The sequence below is a fragment of the Pimephales promelas genome, chromosome 14 (genome assembly GCF_988280905.1).
Source record: "Pimephales promelas chromosome 14, fPimPro1.hap1.1, whole genome shotgun sequence".
Taxonomy (NCBI): domain Eukaryota; kingdom Metazoa; phylum Chordata; class Actinopteri; order Cypriniformes; family Leuciscidae; genus Pimephales; species Pimephales promelas.
In genome coordinates, this window is record NC_142782.1 from 23,026,131 (window position 1) to 23,047,196 (window position 21,066).

Genomic DNA, 21,066 nt, shown 5'->3' on the forward strand with positions numbered 1-21,066 from the left:
TTTATCTAGCGAAATGATTTCTAAAAAAAAAAAAAAAACATTTCTATACTTTTTAACCACAATTGTTCGTCTTGTACTGGTCTGCGATGCGCCAGGGATTACGTCATCATGTTGGATAAAATCATCATATAAATAAATACTAAAATCAGTGTTTCCTTTCATTAACTAGACTAGCTGTTGTGAGAACTTCTCACTGTAACATTTTAAAAGGTCTTTAACATTTTGTTTTCCTCCAAAATAAAAGCATACATGAAACGTAAATTGAAATAACATATTTATGAAATATTTATATTTATTTATTTTACAGTGCATTTGTTTCACAATTTATGGCTATTGCTGTCCCAGGAATATTAATAATAATATGTTAATAATATGTTTTCCACTGTTTTCCAGTTTGCACACTGATCGTGGGTTGGACCTTTTAATTTTGAACTCTCAAAGTTGAACCGATGAATTTAACGTACACAATTTTCTTCCAGTGGAGCATGTCTCTGGACTATCCTAGAGGGGCCGAGGTTCAACCCCCACAGTCTAACTAAATCCTGTAGAAAAATACTAAAATAGCCCTGTTGCTAAAGACAGAAAAGCTTATTTTTTCAGAGAACATATCTTGAATTGAGTTTTGTTCTTATTTTCCATTTGCAAACATTTTTTTTTTCTTATTTTATATTTACATTTATTCATTTTAGCTGACGCTTTTATCCAAAGCGACTTACATTTACTCTATATGTCAGAGGTCGCACGCCTCTGGATCAACTAGCGGTTTAGTGTCTTGCTCAGGGACACATTGGTGTCTCACAGTGGATTCGAACCTGGGTCTCTCACACCAAAGGCATGTGTCTTATGATCCATTGCGCCATCACCACACCATTTTAAGTATAAACCTCACTAAAACATTGTGATATGAAATATAACCTTAATTCAAGATATATTGAAAACAAATCGTGTTATCTTATTATGTCGAACCTGTTAAAACAGTTGTAGCCTGCTAAAACACAAGATTAAAAAATATATTTTGTGCAGGATATTGAGAGAGCAAATTCACTACTCACTGTGCCAGAGTTGATGTATCTTCTCTTTTTGAGTTTCTTTTTAGAATTCACCACCTGAAATATAAAATTTAGAGATGACACAACACTTACAGGAAGATTGAGTGTGTGTGTGTGTGTGTGTGTGTGTGTGTGTATGTGTGAAGCAGAGACAGAGAATGAAAAAATAAATGTGATTCTTGTCCAAAAAGAAGAGATTTTTGAGAGAACTGCAACTGGATTATTTCTAGCCTGCCAGTCTTTTTTTTTTTTTTTTTTGTCCCACATACTTTAAAAGACACAACTGTTCAAAATGTTCAGATGCTTTGAAATCCAGCTCAGGTCAGTTACATACGCAACCTTGGCTGACAGTTTGGAAACCAGGACACAGATGATGTGATTTGTATGTATTGGGGTTTAGCTGAACCGAAGTGTTGTTTGTCCGACTCAATCCCCTGGACGCCCCAAATCCTTTCAGCACACCGCTGAGACTGTCACACTCCTGTAGAACATCTTACCACCCCTCACCCCACCACTGGGCTAATGCTAGGGTGAATACATACATACTGTACACCAAGCAGCAACATTCTAATGTGAAAAATGAAGCCAAGCCGGGAGTGCGAAAAACTGCAATACATCGAAAATCCACTGTCGCAAGTCCCAAAAGGGAGCAAATATCCATAGACCCAAGGTTAAAATGTCCGTTTTCACAGCATAAATTCATTTCTTTACAGGTTGGTCCCATGGACTTTTAATGTATTTTTCAATAGGTTCCGAGTGCCTGACAACTTAGAGGGGGGGTGAATTTTTTTCTAATTCGTTAGTTTAGATCGTATTTAGATGTATGACAAATATGTATGACAAATAAGGGCGTGGTTAACTTTGATTGACAGCTAATATTGAGCTGCGCTATGTGGAATTCTTGAAATTTGACGTCTCGGCCAATATCTGACACAACACATCATACCACCTCTGTATCCTTTCTGAACATTTGTATTGAAATATCATACATAAAATGGGTTGTTCTGCTATAAACTGCACTAACCAACATGTTAGGAATAGGAGTAATTGTGTTTAATTTGTTGTTTAATGAGATCTAATATGTGGTTGTTGGTGAGAATTTTCACATGCACTCTAATGGTCCAGCAGAAGGTTCTGGGTTTTAATCTAATGTATAGTTTTTTGTTTTATTTCTCTCTCGTTAAAACCAATTATGTTTATCAGTGGTTGTATATCAAGCAGGGACACGTTTGTGTGCATTTTACTTTGTGATTTCACCGGAACGAATCTGCGCAACGGATTAAAGCTTTTAAGAGTTCAAAATTGGTGGGGAGCGGGGACAATATTGACCCTGGCAAAAAGTGGTGGGGACATGTCCCACCCGCAAATTACGCCTATGCCTAGGGTAATAACCAGTTATAACTGACGTTTGGAACACTGTAAATGCATCTGCCAAATAAATAAATGTAACATAAGAATAGACCGATATGTCCCATATTGGAGTGCTCTTCAGAAGTAAATTTGCAGTGAATGTAGTAACCATAGACTGTAAAAAGTAGCCTAGTCTGCCAGTCGATCTTGTAATGTTACAGACAACTGAGGCTGCTTGGCTGAAGAGGCGCGTCCACCGGCCGACTCAGTCTCACACAAAGCCCACCCTTTTACCCATATATGGATTGCCAGAAGGTGGGCGGGGTTAGGACTTCCCAAGATATTCAAAATATGGCGCCGCCCATACCCCTAATAAATGGCCTCAAAACTGTTATTCAGAAAGTCTATGGGTGACGTCACAGATGCTTTGCCCATTTTTTTACAGTCTATGACATACACACAGCACTTTTATACACACCCAACACCCTCCTCCTTTCTCATACACAGAAAAAATTGAGTTCTAAGATTCAAGATCACAAAGTATATGTGCATTTTTAGCTCAATTTATGTTAGTGCAGGTTGTCTGTGTCCACAGTGTTATAAGTCTACCTTAAATCAAACTTTGCAAATTCACTTATGATATTAGTCTAATATTAAATTATTTCTATAATAATGATAATAATCATAATAAAATGTCAATGAATACTCTAAATATCAAGGGAATGGTCCAACCAAGCGAAGTCTCCCCTATTTTTTTCAACAAGATAAGCTCCCATTCACACATTTTTATTTCTTTTTATTTCCATCATCACCTCATGAATCTAGAATAACCTCTTTTATATGAACACAATGGTTCCTCAGTGGATTAATGGATCAGTATCTGATTCACCAAACTCACCTCAAACACGTTGAACTGACTCTGACCGCGAGAGAGCTCTCTGTAGCTGGTGGTGAACTCCCCGATAAAATCATGACTGAAGCACAAGGAACAACAAAGAGACTCTTACTGTCTGTGATAATGAAAATAGATGGATTTGAACTTATTTACGAGAGAGTGGTCAGTATTTGTTAGTGCCAGGCATTTTAGAGCGTGGGTTACATGAATACTGCAGGAAGCTAGGAGGACATTTTTCCACTATGTTTTCAAGAAAAGAAAATCATAATTTAAAAAATTTAATGCAACAGTGATGTGTCAATGTGTGGGGATTACCAAATGCACATATTAGATCATGAGATTATATTACGTAAATGTGTAATGTAAACAAACAAATGTGTATTTTTTTCTACCTGCCATCTCTGTCCCAGTCGTACACCTCCACTTTAATTGATCTGAAAGATTTAAAACAGAGCATTTAGAAACATGGTGTGGTGATATGTCAGAAACTGAAAAGAGAGCAGCAGCTGAATTTATGGATGCTTTCTGATTATAAATGGGCTTGAAGACCCTGTCTCACTGTCTTTTCATCTCAATGCTAAAACCAACCAATTACAGGCTATTATCCAGACAGTGCACTCGGAATTAAATAGCGGTTGGCGGGGAACGAACTCCCGGGTTGTGACACAGAGTAGCCCTGGAGCGTTACTTCACCTGACAGGACACAGGCGAGTTTCATTTAAACATTAATTACATCTGAAGTTTTGAATAATAAGAACCTCATTCTGTTCAAAGCAAGTTAACACGATCAATTACAGAGAGGCAGCAGAGATTTGTAGCCTCGTTAATAAAAACGGCTTTCAATGGTAATAGCTCTAAACGGCATTTGGCACCGAAACATGTCACAAAACACAGAAATGTGCTCGTATTTACTGTTGCGATGAAATGAGCTAAAATGGACAACAGTCATTCTTTCCCTGTTTAATAACCAGCTTAATGTATGTTGTGTTATCTTCTTGAATGGACAGTTCAACCAAAAATGACTCTCATCCTCATGTCATTCCAAAACCAGTATTTTTTTCTCTGCTTGAACACAAAAAATAATATTCTGAATAGCTGAATACAATGTCTTTACAATGACAGTCAATGGCATCCAAAACAACTCATTGTATGCACCACAAAACACTGACTTATTTTTTCACATGATTATGCTACAGGTGGATTTGTACTTGGTAAATCAGGAAATTTCCATTTGCAAAAGTAGTAATGAAATCTCAGTGGCACAAATGCACACATCTGAGTTAGGATGAGAGAATGGACCTAAACTCAGAGCACTGAGCTTCTATTGAGTATTTCCATGGGGTACATTGAGAAACTCTCCATCTGTTGGTAAAGCAGATTGGTACAGCTCTGGAGTTAGAGAACAGATGTAGGCGATTCATCAAGAGATCATATGTCTATCAGTTCTCAGATTCCCTGAAGACAGGCAACCAGTAGATTCACAGACCTTCAACTAAACAGCAATAGGTCTGGTTCAAATTGCAACTTGTTCTATACAAGGGTCTGATTGACATGTAAAGTGACCAACCACAGTTTATTTTGTTTTCATGCCTAATCTGAAATATAATACAATTATTTTTAATATAAATGCTGTTCTTTTTTAACTTTCTATTACGGTAATAAAAGAAATCGTGGAGGAGGAAAAAAAATGTATTACAGTTTCCAAAAAAAAATTAAGCAGTACGATTGTTTTCAAAACTGATAATAATGAGAAATGGTTCTTGAGCAACAGATCATAATATCAGAATGAGTATTGTAATATCATGTGACACTGAAGACTGGAGTAATGATGCTGAAAATTCAGCTTTGCCATAACAGGAATGAATTACTTTAGTTATTTTAAATTGTAATAATATTTCACAGTTATAGTAAATTAAACTGCTGAACTTTTTAAAAGTAGACTACAGGGTTTTTTTATATTAATTTATTTTTTAAATATTCATTTAAATATAGCAAGTACTTATTTCTTCTTAATTCAAACCAGACAAAAAAAAAAGAAAAATATTGGAAAATGTATAGCCTAGACTAATTTGAATTTCTGCACACATTTATCCACTAAAACAAACATAACTATTTTATAGGACTTTCTACTGAAAAACAACTTCCACAACCCGCTATCAATCTCCCCGAGTGTCGGAAACATCCGGAAGCCCTTAGGTAATTTCCTCTGTAAAGTCTGAGACGTATCCCTCAGGAGCTTGTGTGATTGACAGGGTTAAGTGCTGTTCCTGTCTCTCGCCGAGATCAGAGACAGATGCAGATCAGTTATGACACTATGGGCAAATTATGGCTTCCCCTCATGTCAATCAAACCAAATTTTCTCTCATTTGTTTAAGACCCCTGAAGGAGACCCTGCCCTCTTTTCTAACCAGATTTAATACAAGCATTTGTTTCAAAGAAAAAAATAAGCTATACATCCAGAAGATGCGCACTGATGGTCAGCAAAACAGATAATGCTTTATGTTCTTAAAATAACTTGAGCTTTTGGTTCATTTTAGCAAAACCTGAGCTGATCATCAGTACAACAGCACTCGGTTGCAATAAAATAAATCAAATAAAGTCATAATAGCATACTTTCTGCCACATTACTGCTTAAAAGTCATTATTATTTGCTATTGGAAACAATATATAGGATCTGCATATAGCATCTAAAACTTATTCTGGACCTTTTTCTGTTGAAAAAATATATACCAACTACAATATATATATACTCCTCTCAGCTGGCACCCTTACAGCAGGTAATAATTAGCACAGCACCACAACAGCTGGAGTTTCCCTTTCATTTTTTATTTCTCTTGTTTGCTCTGTCTCTCTCTCTCTCACACACACCACACGGGATCAGAGGCCAGGTGGGAACTTGGTGGCAGGTGGTTCTGTTCCCCATGTTCTGATTGGCTATGACAGCTCTCAGACGACACACAGCTGCCAATGCGACTACAATCTTCCCCCTTGCCATGAAAATGAACACACAGGTATAGCCTAAGAAAGGGGTAGGCAAGGTTGGTCCAGGAATGCCGCTGTCCGCTGTCCAGAGTTTATCTCAAACCCTGATAAGAAAAACTCACCTGTCTGTAGCTTTAGTAATCCTGAAGACATTGATAGGCTTGTTTAGGTGGGTTTGATTGGAGGAGCTAAACTCTGCAGACAGCAGCACTCCAGTACCGATGTTGCCCGTCCCTGGCCTACGAAATATCACTGCACACAACAAACTGTTTGACAAACTAGAAAGCATAGGCCTATGTAGACCAACTAAGAAACGGTGTAGTGCAGACACACACACAAATATATACACAGAAAGTAGAAAGCAAAAATAATGTGTCCTTGTAGAGCATAAATCACAACAGTGCAGCACCGTGAACAGGACTGTCTGTGATCAAATACTGCTGATGCAACGAGTACCAGCAGTCAGGTCTCAATGTGCGACTGAATCAAAGAACACAAGGACACGATCCCTCTCGACACGTGCATACACAGGGTCTTATTCAGTAACAACAGCATTATCACTATTCTAAAATAAGTCTAAGTAACACACACAGAGTAATTAGCATAATTCACACCCAAACATCTCTAAATATGGCTATTCCACATACTAAACACCTTTACATAGTGCTAGACGGCAAGTGATCGACTGCATATCAGAATGAACAATAAAACAGTTTTGTTACTCTGAAAAAAGACAGCATAGTTATATAGTTTCTTTTTTATAGTTATATTAAAGTGTTATATTAATTAAATAATAGTAATTATATCATATAACATTTATATTTAATTAAAATATTTAAAGAAAATATATATTATAAGCAATAATAGTAACAATATAATATATCAAATTAAGTATACAAAGTATATTTAGAAATGCAATTATATTATAAGTAAAATTAGTAAAAACATATATATTATATCATATTATATTATATTATTTTGTTACTATTATTACTTATAATATAATTTATTTTGTTATATTTTAATTAAATAAATAAAATCACAAAATGTAATGTAATTAACATATTATTACATATTATTATAGTAATTAATAATATGATATAATATAATATAATATATACGTTTCTGTGAATTGTTTATGTCTTTATCCTAAAAAAAAAAAATATCCTTATCCTTATAAATATCCTTATAAATAATATTTTATCCTTAAAAAAAATGTATTGAAGCTTTTGCACACTGGTTTTACGTGCATGCACAGTTAATACATGAGACCAGTTAACACTGGTGACAGGCGTAAAGCATCAGTGCATATTGATTTGCATGTCTGTTTGTGTATGTGTGAGTGCACCTGTCATAATCTCCATTGCAAAGCGCTCTGACAGGGATGGTGAACGGCTGCCAGACAGGGTTCAGTGTACTCTTTACCACTTCAGTTTTATGGCAAATAGTGAACCTAGGCAACAAAACACGAGATGTGAAATTCAAACAAAGCAGTACACATTGTATGATTGCATTTTATTATACACACTGCATGTAGAATTTTTAGGCATGTTGATTTTCTGATCATTTTTTGTTTTTCAAGCACATTTTACCAATTCCAAGATATGCAGAGATGGGCATTTAATAATTTTTGACTTTTCAAATGTTCCCCTTGGGCTCTGTCCATCATGCCCTCCTAATCATCCCCATCCTGATTGGCTTCATCACTGTCTCCTCTGCACCAGTAAGCTGGTGTGTGGTGGGCATTTTGACGCAATATGCTGTCACATCATCCAGGAGGATGCTGCACATTGGTGGTGGTTGAGGAGCCCACTTCCATGTAAAGCACTTTGAATACCCAGAAAAAGCGCTATATAAATGTAACAAATTATTATTATTTTTATTTTATCTGTAAAATAAAACATGCTTAATAATTATGCACACTCAGTTCCAGCCTTCATGAACAATTATATATCACTTATAATTTATAACTTATAGTATTAATTTAAAATGAATAGTAGTTATTAAGATTAGTGTTTTTTGGAATTGGTCAAATGTGCCTGGAAAAATAATATAATCAAAAAATAACATACCTAATAATTTTGCACACGGTGCATAAGTTCAAATTTTGCAAATTGATAAAAGTACTAAGTCAATATTATTGGCTAGAACAATTTTCAAAGACATTCCTAAGACCCAGACCAATTTTCTTCACCTGCTTAGACAAAAAGAAGACTTGCACATTTCTCGTACATGCTTCCCTGTCTGAGAGAGTGCTGTGAATCAATGAGAGAGAGAGAGAGAGAGAGAGAGAGAGAGAGAGAGAGAGAGAGAGAGAGAGAGAGAGAGAGAGAGAGAGAGAGAGAGAGAGAGAGAGAGAGAGAGAGAGAGAGAGAGACAGTAGACTCACGTTCCGTCCTCATTACTTCTGTAGAACATCATGAACGGATCAGAGCGGCCAAAGAAGTCTTTCTTATCCAGCTTATTGGCACAGAACTGCATTGTTGCACAGTCCTGTGGGGAAGAGAGAAAGAAGAAAAGGAAGTCCATGGGGGGGTGGAAGGAAAAATGGAAGGTAAGAGATTGAAAGAGTGCAGAGAGCAGCTAAATCTAGTGAAATCAGAGGCACACTGCTTTTTCTTGGGCAGCTTACAGTAGATGAATGATGAGGGTCTCTGGACCTTCAGGCACAATTCACCCCCACCATGACTCTAGTTCTATGTACGCATGCGCATTTTATAAAGGCATGTGCTCCAGACAGCTGCGTCTCCTTCTTATGATTTTTGGTGAGAAATCCTATTCTTTAAAAGACTGCAATAAATAATTTTCCCACAAATACCACTGACCCTGACAGCGGCTCAATATTTAGCTCTCAAGAAACATGGCTGGCCCTTGTTTAATCAGAATATTTCAAGCCACATCAATAATGACATCCCTGACATATTTTTCCAATGACTAGATTATAATGTTTTTGTTTACTGGAGCAGTTTTATGCTAATACATTTTGCAAACAGTTTATCATGATTCATGAGGCAGTGTTACCCAACAATATCGAGTGGTAAGGGATGATGTCAACTCTCTGAGCCCTGGTTCCCTTGAGATTTATAACAATATATATATATATATATATTTTTTTTTTTTTTTTTTTTTTTTTTTACTGTATTTATGAGTCAAATAAAGCCTATGGTAAACATGACTTGACACTTTTGACTTTTTGTTCTACAACGTAAATTACAGTACACACCCATACTGAAAGCATGAATTTTGAAGTAGTTATGTTTATTGTTGAAAACGTACTTTTTTAATAAATAAATAAGAGAGATCAAAAGGTCAAAGTGTTTTGAAGTTATACTTTATACTTTTTTAGTATTTGAAGTTTATACGTTGTGAAGTTGACCATAGGATTTATTTACTGATAAACTGAAACCCCCCATTATAAAACCCATAAGAAAATAAGAACCAGTGTCGAATTAGTCATCCGGGTTCTGACCTCATACATGCTCCACTCTACGATGAAAATATGTGCAAAAAAAAAGAAAATTACTCAAACTTAAAATAAAATGTAAGCTAAAAAATACAAAATAAAAGCTAATTAATAAACATAACAATACTATATAAATAATACTAAAATAACACTTTACATGAATCAAGATACTAATTTAATTATTATTATTATGACACGATTTTACAGTAATGCATAAAAATAAAAAAGGTTTGAGGCTCCTAAATGGCTATTTTGTGCCCCAAATGGTTAATCTGTGCCTGCCATCAGCAAGCATCAATTCCATTTGAACCAATTAGCCACTAAACACCATCTTGCTTTGAGAGTGCCATTCAGAGAATGATCAAATTGTAGGCTGGAGTCAGTGAGAAGAGAGGAAGAGTGAGTGAGAGAAGAGATTAAAGAAGAACTGTAGAAAATTTCCAGAGGAATCAATCACAAGACACTTCGTCCAGTGTGTACTTGGTAAATTACAGTCCAGTAATGACTGAAATTGATCAGCGAACATAAACAGAAGCTCTTGCGGAAGCTCGAACGTGCTGTGTAGCACACGAGAATCCATTGGTTTACCACAACTGATGTGTGAATTGATAAATATTTATGTGAATAAAAGCCTACAGTAAATTCAATCTGTTCATCAAGCGATCGTGTTACTTCAGAAAATGTGGAGTGGACTAAACCACTCGATTCATATGGATTACTTTTAAGTTTTAGATCTTTATTTATTTTCCGAAGATGAACGAAAGTCTTATGGGTTTTGAACGACATAAGGGCGAGTATTTAATTAATTTTTGGGTGAACTATCCCTTTGTATGTATTAATTTCTTGAATAGCAAGGAGACTTTACTGTACATGCTAGTCTAGGGACAATTTACCTCAAATTTAATGGACAAAAGAGCACTAACTTTTTATTAGTAATGTAGGCTTATACATTTCTCAAATTGTTTCTTCCACTAAACCACAGTGTGAGGAGGACTTTTCTTATGATTAACAGGTCCATTAAAAAACTAGCATTAAAAATGATTATGATCCAATAAATAGAAACATAGCAAAATCATTCCAGCTGAAAACAATTTGAGCAGAGCAAAACAAAATATCAACCTAATCTAGCTTTGAAACCACCCAATTGAGCAATCAAGCATAAAGTGACAGTTTTCTTGGAAATGCTTTCTTCAGCAACAGTAAACAATTCAAGGATTCAAAGCCCTTCACATCACAGCGAGAGCTTCCCGTCTTTGGCCACAGTGTCCTTCATAGACTCACTCATTATTTTGGGTTTGTAGGATTTATCTGGTCTTTGAATGTGATTCCGCTATGTAACTTCTTGGAAAGAGACAGACTTTTGAAGATATCTGCTAAACCTCATCGCTAAAGTTTCCTCTCAACATGATGCATTTCCTCATAGATGTTCTTTGCACGTACTTGATAAAAACCCAGCATTTCATAATCATAACATCCTGTAAAAATGTTCGATCTCCCATGTGAAATATATATAGATCAAGCAGATGTACTGTACCAATCTATTACCTCCAAGCAGAGGGGAAAGGCTTTTTGGGTATTTCAAATGAGCTTGAGTGTGTGCATTAGATTGCTCAAATGAGCAGTCCTTTGTGTGTGTTTGAGCCTGTAGTCAACACAACATAGCCATTTACAACCTGGAAAAGCTGTAATTTACTCTGTGCTGCTATTTCTGCTATTTAATGAGTACTATCACCGGTGACAGAGTAAACTTTACTAGACAGTGAAACGAAACCAGAACAACCCAGTGAGAAGACATGATAAAGAGATGGGAGGGAAAGAGATGGAAACTTGTTTTCATGGATCACTGACCTCCTTAATCTACAGAGCATTGTTATATTTTTCCTTGTAGTCTGAAGAGAATGAGATCAAATAAAACAACTGTGGACTTCAAAACAATATCAATTCTATTACTTTAACTTTGCGAAAAATTGTAGTCTGAACAAATTAGTCTATTCTTTCAATTAATTTCACAAATTCCCTTATTGGGAATAAACTTTGAATCCATCAAAAAAGCAGATTATTAACAAATGAACATCCGTCTTATTTGAAATAAAGCAAGAATTCATGAATTCAATGAAATTAGTTTCATTACTAACCGGGAGTTCATATGACAATGCATATCAAAAGATCACCTTTTTCCAACCGATATTTAAAATTGTGTAAATTAAAACATTAAATGATTATTATATTATATAATAAATATAAAAAAGTATAAAATTTGGTAAATTTGATATCGTATCGTAGGAAACACATGGTCTGATTGCTCACCACACCGATTCATCAGTCTATATGCATGTCTACAGTATCAGCTTTCATCAAACGCCGCTTAATTAGCATTTTTCTGATCATTTTTCCAAGCCATCACTCCCATTATGAGAAGCCTCTTACATCTAGTGCTATTCACTGACACCATCTCGGACCCTTCAGTATCCAACAGCAATCAACACTTGATGTCAGAACAAATTTAAAATGCATAAGCAGAATATTAGATTGGATGCTTGATCCTCTTCAGTTTGTTAGGCCCAGACAATCAATGCAGGTTGAAACAAGAGTCCAAGACATGTAGAAAATGTGTCCAAAGTACTTCAAAGAGCATTTCAAAAATTCATATGGATCTTTGTGAGCATTCAAGTCTTTGAAGGGAACTTTAGAGACATCGTCCCCCTTGAATTATTTCAAATAGGTCACAATATCCATATCTCACTTTGATTTTTTAAAGCAATTTTAAGAAACGCAGATTATTTATACTCAAGCTGTGGCACCAGATGCTGCAACATTCTGTGTTCATTCTTCCTTGAAAACATTGATGTCAATTCCATGATCCTTTGGTTCAATAAAGAGCTCATCTGAAAATACTAGATTAAAGCATTCAGGAGAACAAGGGAAACCAACACAGCCTTCATTGTGTACTAGATCAAATGTTCTTACAGTACCCAATGGGCAATGATCTTCACTACTGTAAGCGCCGTCACTTTTCAACTGTTGCTCCATCAGCCCATGTTCTGGTTTTTATATAGTTAATGGCAGAGATAAAGGAAATGGCCAATTTAAAAGTTAAATTAAATATTAATGCAAACCTGCTGTGACTACAAATACCAAGGTTTTCTGTTATACCATTATTTATGCTTATAAAGCATTTTGTCAGTAAAATGGAAATAAAAGTATTAAAATATGTCTTTGGTGCTCAGTTGGTTTTTGAAGTTGTTTCTCTTTTGTCTGTGGAGATAACATATTGCAGTTCATTTCTCTGGAATAATGTATTTGGCTGCCAGGCAGTGAATAGTCTGATCTCAAGAGTAAAACAGTCAGCTTTCTTATCAAAGTGAATCATTTCAGTAAAGGTTTTCACTGCTGAAGAGTTACAAGCATTTCGAAAAGAATTGCGGTAGAAAAAAACAATTATTCAGAGCAAAATTATTCTGTGGAGGATAAAGTAAAACTGCTGACTTACCCGACAATTTCCAAGTTCCTCTGCAGTAAGAATAATGGTACCGCAGTTCTTCCCAGGGATGCCACTGAAAGAATAACACAGAGCATTAGTGCTAACGGTTCTGTGCTACTGGGAATAACAGAGCATGAATAGTGTAAACAAAACAAAAATACTGATAATAATGATAATAATAACCTGATACCCATATAATTATAGTCAAATACATTTCAGGATTGCACTGCAGACTAAACTTTTAAAGCAATGCATTAAAAGTGCTCAGGTGCAGAACTGACTCTCACTTCATTTGCAAATCTCCTTCATGCTTTGCATTACCATGTAAACTGTGGGAAACTGTTGTGAACTATGCGTGGGTTATAATAGTAATTATACTTTAAACCACAGTTTAACTTTCACATGACAGTGCATGCAAAAGTCTGGGGTCTGGTAAGATTTTGTTATGTTTTTTGAAAGAAGTCTCTTATTCTCACCAAGACTGCATTTATTTGAATAAGGTAAGTAAAGTAAGTCTATTTTAAAATAAATGCAATTTATTCCTGTGATCCCAAAGCTGATTTATCAGCATCATTACTCCAGTCTTTAGTGTCACATGATCCTTCTGATCCTTCTCCACCTGGTTTGGTGCTCAAGAAACATTTCTTATAGTTGAAACTGTTATACATCTTTTTTAGGATTCTTTGATTAATAAAAAGAAGTAAACAGCATTTATTTGAAAGAGAAATCTTTTGTAACATGTCACTTGGTTCATTAATACAATTTTAAAAAATCTTGCTGACCACAAACATTTATATTATAAAATCACATAATATTAATTTAGAATAGGTAGAGTCATTTCAACTAATCCATAGACCAATTATTGTTAAATAGCTTTGAGTTCAAATGGCTAGAGGAAAAAAAAATCACAAATAAAAATATGTGGCAAGCAGGGCGGGGCCGAGAGCCGTGGGAACGGAACAAGGTTGGTGGCGTGAGTGATAATGAGCGTCACCTGCAATTCACACCTGAGGCGAGCTCTGGAATGATAAAAGGAGAAGTGGCAACACTAGCTGCGTTTACGTGGACCCTTATAATCGGATTGACGGCTCAATCGGACTTTAAAACCTTCATGTAAACACCTTAATCGATTCGACTGAGCTCGATCCGATTGAAAGGGGTGGTTAAGTCCTTTTGTAACCCGATCGAGAGAACATGTAAACACTTCATCAGATTGAAAACCGAAACTAAAAAGACTGCGCATGTGCAATGACGCTGCAATATCGTAATGACGTATGACGCACAGAACGAGCTTCTTCCTGTTGAATTAGGGGTCATATAAATGAGTGGTCCGTTATTAAAAAATTCTCATTTCACTCAGTGTCTGTGAAGTGAAGCAGGACAACATCCAACCAGTGCTCGTTTTAGATTCTCATCCACACACGACTTTTGGGCACAGGGTTTTACTGCGTGATAAATATAAGCAGCATGGCAATCATCGTCTCCAAATTATGACCAGAGACGGATAAATATTAAGTCTGTTGTTTAAAACAAATTGAGAACCAATAGAGGAGAATAGTTATGCGAGACCAGTGGCATATTCGTGCAGTGTGCGCATGTCAAAAAATCAATTTCGAAATTGAATCTTGTGACATATAAACGCGCACAACAACCCAATTATTTTATTCATCATTCATGTAAACACTGTGTTCAGATTCATCAATCGGATTGATTTCATTCCGATTGAACCATGTAAACGCAGCTACTGAAAGACGAGAGAGGACCAGGCCTGGAATCCACATTGTGTTTTGTTTGTTTGTGCAGCATCATCCATGAGAGGCTGCCGCTTTATTTTCGTCATGAAGTGTTTCATATTAACACTATTTATTATATCCTCCTTCCCTGAACTTTTAACTATATTACACTAAAGTTGAGAATTAAAAAGTAGCCCAATTCAACTCGAGTCACTGTAAAGATCTGAAATGAGGAAACAATGTGTCCTTTGATTAAAGGGGGCACTTCTGTAAAAACAAAAAAGAAAGAAAAAAACCTGAATAATTCAAATACACAATGGATTTCAGGCCAGTTTCCCCATTAACCTTCTGAAGTTGCAGGATCAGCCTCACCTCCACATATATGGAAAGGTCAGTGTTTGCTGCTGCTCATGTATTTCCCTCAGGTCTTAGAGATGATGACTTGTTAGATGAATTAAAACACATGGTGATCAATTTATTAAATATAAAAATATTTATTTGCTAAAGAAAATAAAAACTTTAGAATATTCTAATTTGTTCTCCAGTGTCTGTTCTGAAATTTCTAAACCAATTCCCCTTAAATCTTTGACAGAGTGGTAAGACGTATGGCAAAACTGAATCTTTGATTCAATTATTGAACATGAACCAGAAACAAGCAAACAGGGTTGACTGATGTAGTTCAGCTCATTTTCTAAGGTCATACCCTGATTAATGCTCTGCTTCCAAACTGCCAAAAGAATGATTGCTAACAACTCACAGCAATATTATACTTGTTGCACTGTAGTTGCAAGATACATGAACAAATTGACAACTGTAACAAGAGAAGCAATCTTTTATAACCATATTCATTAACAAGCTGTGCTATGTCATTTGATGCGACAGGAAAGTAAAAATGATGAAACTGTTTGAAATACGGCATTGTTTCCTATCACAAACCCCACTGGACTGGTGTGGCCATTTGTTTATTTGGAAAGTGGCTTTTAACACTGTGTGTTAGCTGTGCTATGCAGAAGAGCAAAATCAATGGTGCTCACGCCTCTTCCTGCTGCATTGCCAATTGATTAGAGTCCGATCAAACATTTGAACCGCTTGGTGCCTTTAGCCTGACATTGAACCCAGCACGCCGTTTTGTTCTTATTAATGAAACTCACTCAAGTTTAATTTTCCTTTCATTAAGCTTAAATTGAAGCTTTATTAAATTCAAGGCTCTCTGATTAACAAAGTTTATTTGAGTAGCATTTATTGGAAATAGGAATCTTTTTTTTTAATTATCAAGTTGTTGCTGACACTTTTACTCAGAAAGTTGATAGATACTTTGCAATGATGCAATGATTAGACACAAACTCCATACCTTACACAAACTGCAGCCTATGATTAGTCAATGGGCAGATTTTATTGGCATTCACAACATTGCACCTTCCCAGGAAAGCTCAATAATGCTGGCATAAGCAATATCACTCATCTAGAGCGAACACTGGCATGAGAAAGGAGATCAAGGCATCTTTTTGCACATAGCCAAGAGCTTGATATCAACTTTCCAACCTTTAACAGAGGCCAATGGAGATTCAGAGGATCAATGATTGTCCCAAATCCGCCATTCAAAGCCAAATGACGTATAAGTCAACATCACACAGCCTGACTTGTTCGCTGTGATCAAACAGTCCTTCAACAAAGTATGCACACCAAATCCTGTCCTTAAGGGACAGGGAGAATATTTTTACATACTGATCACAGATGAAAGAAACTTGGTTGTGAGAGAGGAGTTAGTAGGTATTATGCTGAATGTTTTCAGTCTTTGTAGCTGTTGTAGCTGTGCAGCATCTCATTTCACACGTGCAGGCCTGATTTGACCAATTCATGTGAGAAAAGCAGGTGATTTATGGAGCTACTCGTCAGCCGAACAAATTGCTTAGTACTTGTAATTGCTTGGTACGAGGTGATTCTATATGCTATATCAGAAACTATTCATCACATTGTTGACAAAGACTCCAGGGTTTACAATTAAGGAAGATTTCTCTTTATCCTTGTTCTCTGAAGAATCACAGAAAATTGTATAATGTGCCGAAGAATAAAACAAACTGCATTGTAATTAAACATTGTGTCCCATGATGTCTTAAGCCTGCCAAAAGCCCTCTGGGTAATCAAAAGTGCTTAAAATGTCATCGCATGTGACTAAGGAAGATGCATAATAGGATTTAACACTAGCCAGCATTGTCATTCTATACAGCAGGAAGTGAGATCTGTGGAGATGTTTGCACATTTCATCATTAGGATGAAGGATTACGTTGGTATTTAAGTAGACGGCAGGTTGACAGGTGAGAGAGGGGGAAAAAATGAATGACCAATTAAGGGCCGGCGTAAGAAGCAAAATGGTGCTAGGGAGTCTTTGAGATTTAAAGTTTATAGGAAAAAAACAGTTAATAATGCTGTTAAAAATTGTTCAAACAATTGTTAAAACAGTAAAAATTATAAAATAATGTTAAATAAATAACACATTAAGCAAATTTGATATTATTATAAATATTTTCCAGTGTAAAATATGCTCCATTTAGACCTGAAATCATCTAAATGTGTCCAAAATATGTGGTCCTGGTAAACCCCATCTTATGAGGACCAAATGTCCCAACAAGCATTGTAATACCAGACATTTTTAGACCTTGTGGGGATAATTTTTTGGTCTCTTTGGTATAAATCAAACCATATGATGTTTTTTGAAAATGTAAAAATGCAGAAAGTTATCAATGAAGGTTGTTTTTATTAAGATAATATATATTGAACTTGAGAAATAATCTAGAATGAGATAAAACTGAAAAAGGCAGATTAAATATTCAGGTGTTTCAGAGTATGTGAGCACGTATGTAACTAGAGTACCTGAAATAAACAGGCCTGTTTGAAAGCGATAAGCTGTGCATTCACAGACCATTGAGCTGCTAGGAACATTTACATTCATCTGTCTAACAAAGAGATTAAGTGAATACGTTTATCCAGACACATTTCATGTGAAACTAAGACAAACAGAGCGGAGGGTGAAATATGACGGATCGCTGATTCACTGCGCAAAGCGAGTCGCAGTCAAGCTGCATTACATAAAGCTCCAGAACTCCACAAGGGGTTGGAATGAGATTATAACTTATAATCCAATTGCTTTTCATACTTGGACAGACCAACGTAATCCTTAAATACACCCGGATTTGAATTAAGATTGGTGCACCACCATTCTCCACCACTTGTGGAATGTTTCAACAGCCTCAAACGACTACACACAGCAACAGTGAATGTTCTGACAGCTGAAAAAACCTGCAAACCAAAGAAAATCAAACCTCTGGACATGATTTGCAAGAGGCTGCATAACCTATAATTAATAGGAAACCTCCTGGCTAACCAACCACTGCTTTATCATAATGAAGACTCATTTTCAGCATCCAGAGTTAAGAAGCTTCATAGTAAAACAAGCTTCAAGTGAATAATTATTGTCTATTGTGCAAAACAATTCATTGTTATTCATAAAACAATCAATTCAACATAATGGAGTACAGGATCTACCTCAGCTAAACAAAAGCAATTTATCTAGCAGAAGAGAAGAGGATGTTTGTTACAGACCTGAAATTGTGCTTACTCTGGGTATATGACTTTCCGTGAATGAGATATTCTTCAGAGAGTCGTTTTTATTCTTGCTACCACTGCCACCTGACTGTGCATAGGGATTGATAGCATTCATATCTATAATTCTGTTTGCTTTGGTCCTTATGGATATAGGCTGCTGCCTAGTGGAGTGAGTTTAACAATATGAAAACGTAAGCATGTCAGAGGTCTAAAAAAAAAAAAAAGACAAGAGTCGATCCTTCTAGAGGTCAGAGAGATGGCGGTGTGCTTCTGTCCACTGATGAGACATTTATCTTGCCCTCAAGATGAACATAAGTGAACACATCAGCTATTATCAAAATTACATCAGGAAGGATATCCATGAGGTCAAATTTTTTTCCGGCACTGGAGGTGTTTTACATGGTCTGTCTGCTATTTAAATACTCAGCCAAAAGCTATCATTCATTGTATACTGTACATTATGACAACAATTCCCTTTCATAAATGACCCTATCCATGAGTGCTGCCCTAGATTGAATGGAAAATGCATTTCCTATCCTGACAGAATAGCTTAAAATTTCATTTTGTGATGGGGACCTATAAAAAAAAAGAAAGCCCTGAAAAGCACCATCCTTCAGTGTGAATGTTTGTGAATTTGCATAATATGGAGCGGCTTAGACATCACGGATTTCGGCGCTGAATGTTTAAACCCCTATTTAATTCATCCAAGGTGATGGATTAACACTAAATTTTCCTTTCAATATGACTATTTAGTAAAAATAAAAAATAAAAAATCATATGCGATTTTTGAAGTTTTGCTGATCTACATTTCTAGTTCATCTACTATGGCTCAGATGTACTGTGTTTATATAAATTTAATAAAATGTTTAATGATTTTTTTAAATGAAATTCAATAATTTTGAAACTGCAGTTCAGCGTTTTTCCTCTTTCTTGCCATCTCTGTTCGAAATCTGCAATTGCAGTAATTCGTGGAATTATCAACTTTACGTTTAAGTAAGAAACATCCACTTTTGTTCTGGTTCTGACATTGCAGTAAATCGCACTGATTAAATATATCAATCGTTTATAAGTTATCATATCAAGCAAAACCGTGCAAATTATATTTTGTTCTCAAACTGTTAATGTTAACAACGTAAGCATTGTGTGACTATGTAATGTCTTCTGATATTTATCCCTATTTTCGCATGGGTCCGGTTGCTGTCTCTTTTTTTCTGTATAGCCACTCTGAATTCCGACCGGATTTTACTGCGGGTGAATCTGATGTCACTGGTGATTGTCGTTTAAACCTTTCTGGATCCGCAATCAAATTGATAAGTTTAATTATATCAAGTGCTGTGAAGAAAGGCTTTAAATCTTTAAATTAGCCGTGACTCCTTCTTTATGTGTACAGATGTGACATAATGACGCAAAGACTCAAATCTCCCGCGGAAATCCACCAGTAGGCTACCACTGGAATTCAAAACATCATTACAAGCTTACCACTTTGAATCGAGCTATGGCAAGCAGATAGTTTTGAACACTGGCTGGTTATGCATTTTCTCAAATATGTATTTTGGATAATTTTTAACCCAGCTCTGTGCGCGTACAGATAACAGCATATGAATAAATCAATGATTAATGAATTGTATACTGTACAACATTTTTATTATAGCTATTACTTTGAAGAAAAATCAGTTTAATAATATGTATATAACTAAATCAACTTTTGTCCAATGAAAGTAAACTGTCGGATCAAGTAGAAATAGCTCCAGTGTATCAGAGCAGCATCAAAGCACATTTTTTGCAGTTTATTTTTCTTGAGGGGAATTTTGGGGGGACTGTGGCCATAACTGAAGTCAAAAGCTTCCTAATAAAGATTCCTCTGCCCTGTCTGCTGTTGCACTCCACAGCTCACAGTTAGTTGTGCTTGTTGTGCTTTTTGTCTGGCTACCATTTAAATTTGAAAGACTTTTTTCCTCAGTTAAAAGCTCAAACAGCCTGCAGTCAGAAACACGTGGCTGTGTTGTCCCACCAGAGCATCGAATCTGAGGCCTATATAAGACTCATTGGCCCATATTTCTCTCTCTCTCTCTCGCACTCTTTCTTTTTCCTGCCCCCTCCCCCTCCCTCTCCCATTAGTCAATGCAGCTCAGCATAGTGCATTTCCCGAATCAAGGCATACAAGTCCTGTTTAACGCGGATATAAAGCACAGGCCCAATCCATCAAGCATGACGTACGGCAAGGCAAGTTTATTTATATAGCACATTTCACACACAATGGTAATTCAAAGTGCTTTACATAGAAGAAATTAAAAGAATCAAAACAAATAAGAATAATTAAAACGGTTTAGAATAAAAAAATAAAAAATAAAGAGTCTAGATTTGAAAGGGACTCCTGTAGGAGCACATCTGATCTCCTCTGGATGCTGGTTCCAGCTGCGGTTGGCGTAATAGTTAAAACAAGACATTTTGTCCCACAAATCTTTCAAATGTCAAAAGTGTTGTTTTTTTCTAAAATACCAGTGGCAGAG

General features: G+C 36.0%; 1 protein-coding gene across 2 annotated transcripts in view; it reads right to left on the reverse strand.

Annotated features, from left to right (window-relative positions):
- Positions 1-21,066, reverse strand: part of cpne5a (copine 5a) — a 63,950-nt gene that overhangs the window by 17,825 nt on the left and 25,059 nt on the right. For both annotated transcript variants that reach the window (XM_039658163.2, XM_039658162.2), the window contains 6 exons: positions 13,230-13,293; positions 8,666-8,769; positions 7,625-7,729; positions 3,687-3,728; positions 3,298-3,373; positions 1,053-1,106 (listed from right to left, as the gene is read on the reverse strand). In XM_039658163.2, coding sequence (XP_039514097.1) covers positions 1,053-1,106; positions 3,298-3,373; positions 3,687-3,728; positions 7,625-7,729; positions 8,666-8,769; positions 13,230-13,293 — 445 coding nt within the window. The remainder of the gene's footprint in view (positions 1-1,052; positions 1,107-3,297; positions 3,374-3,686; positions 3,729-7,624; positions 7,730-8,665; positions 8,770-13,229; positions 13,294-21,066) is intronic.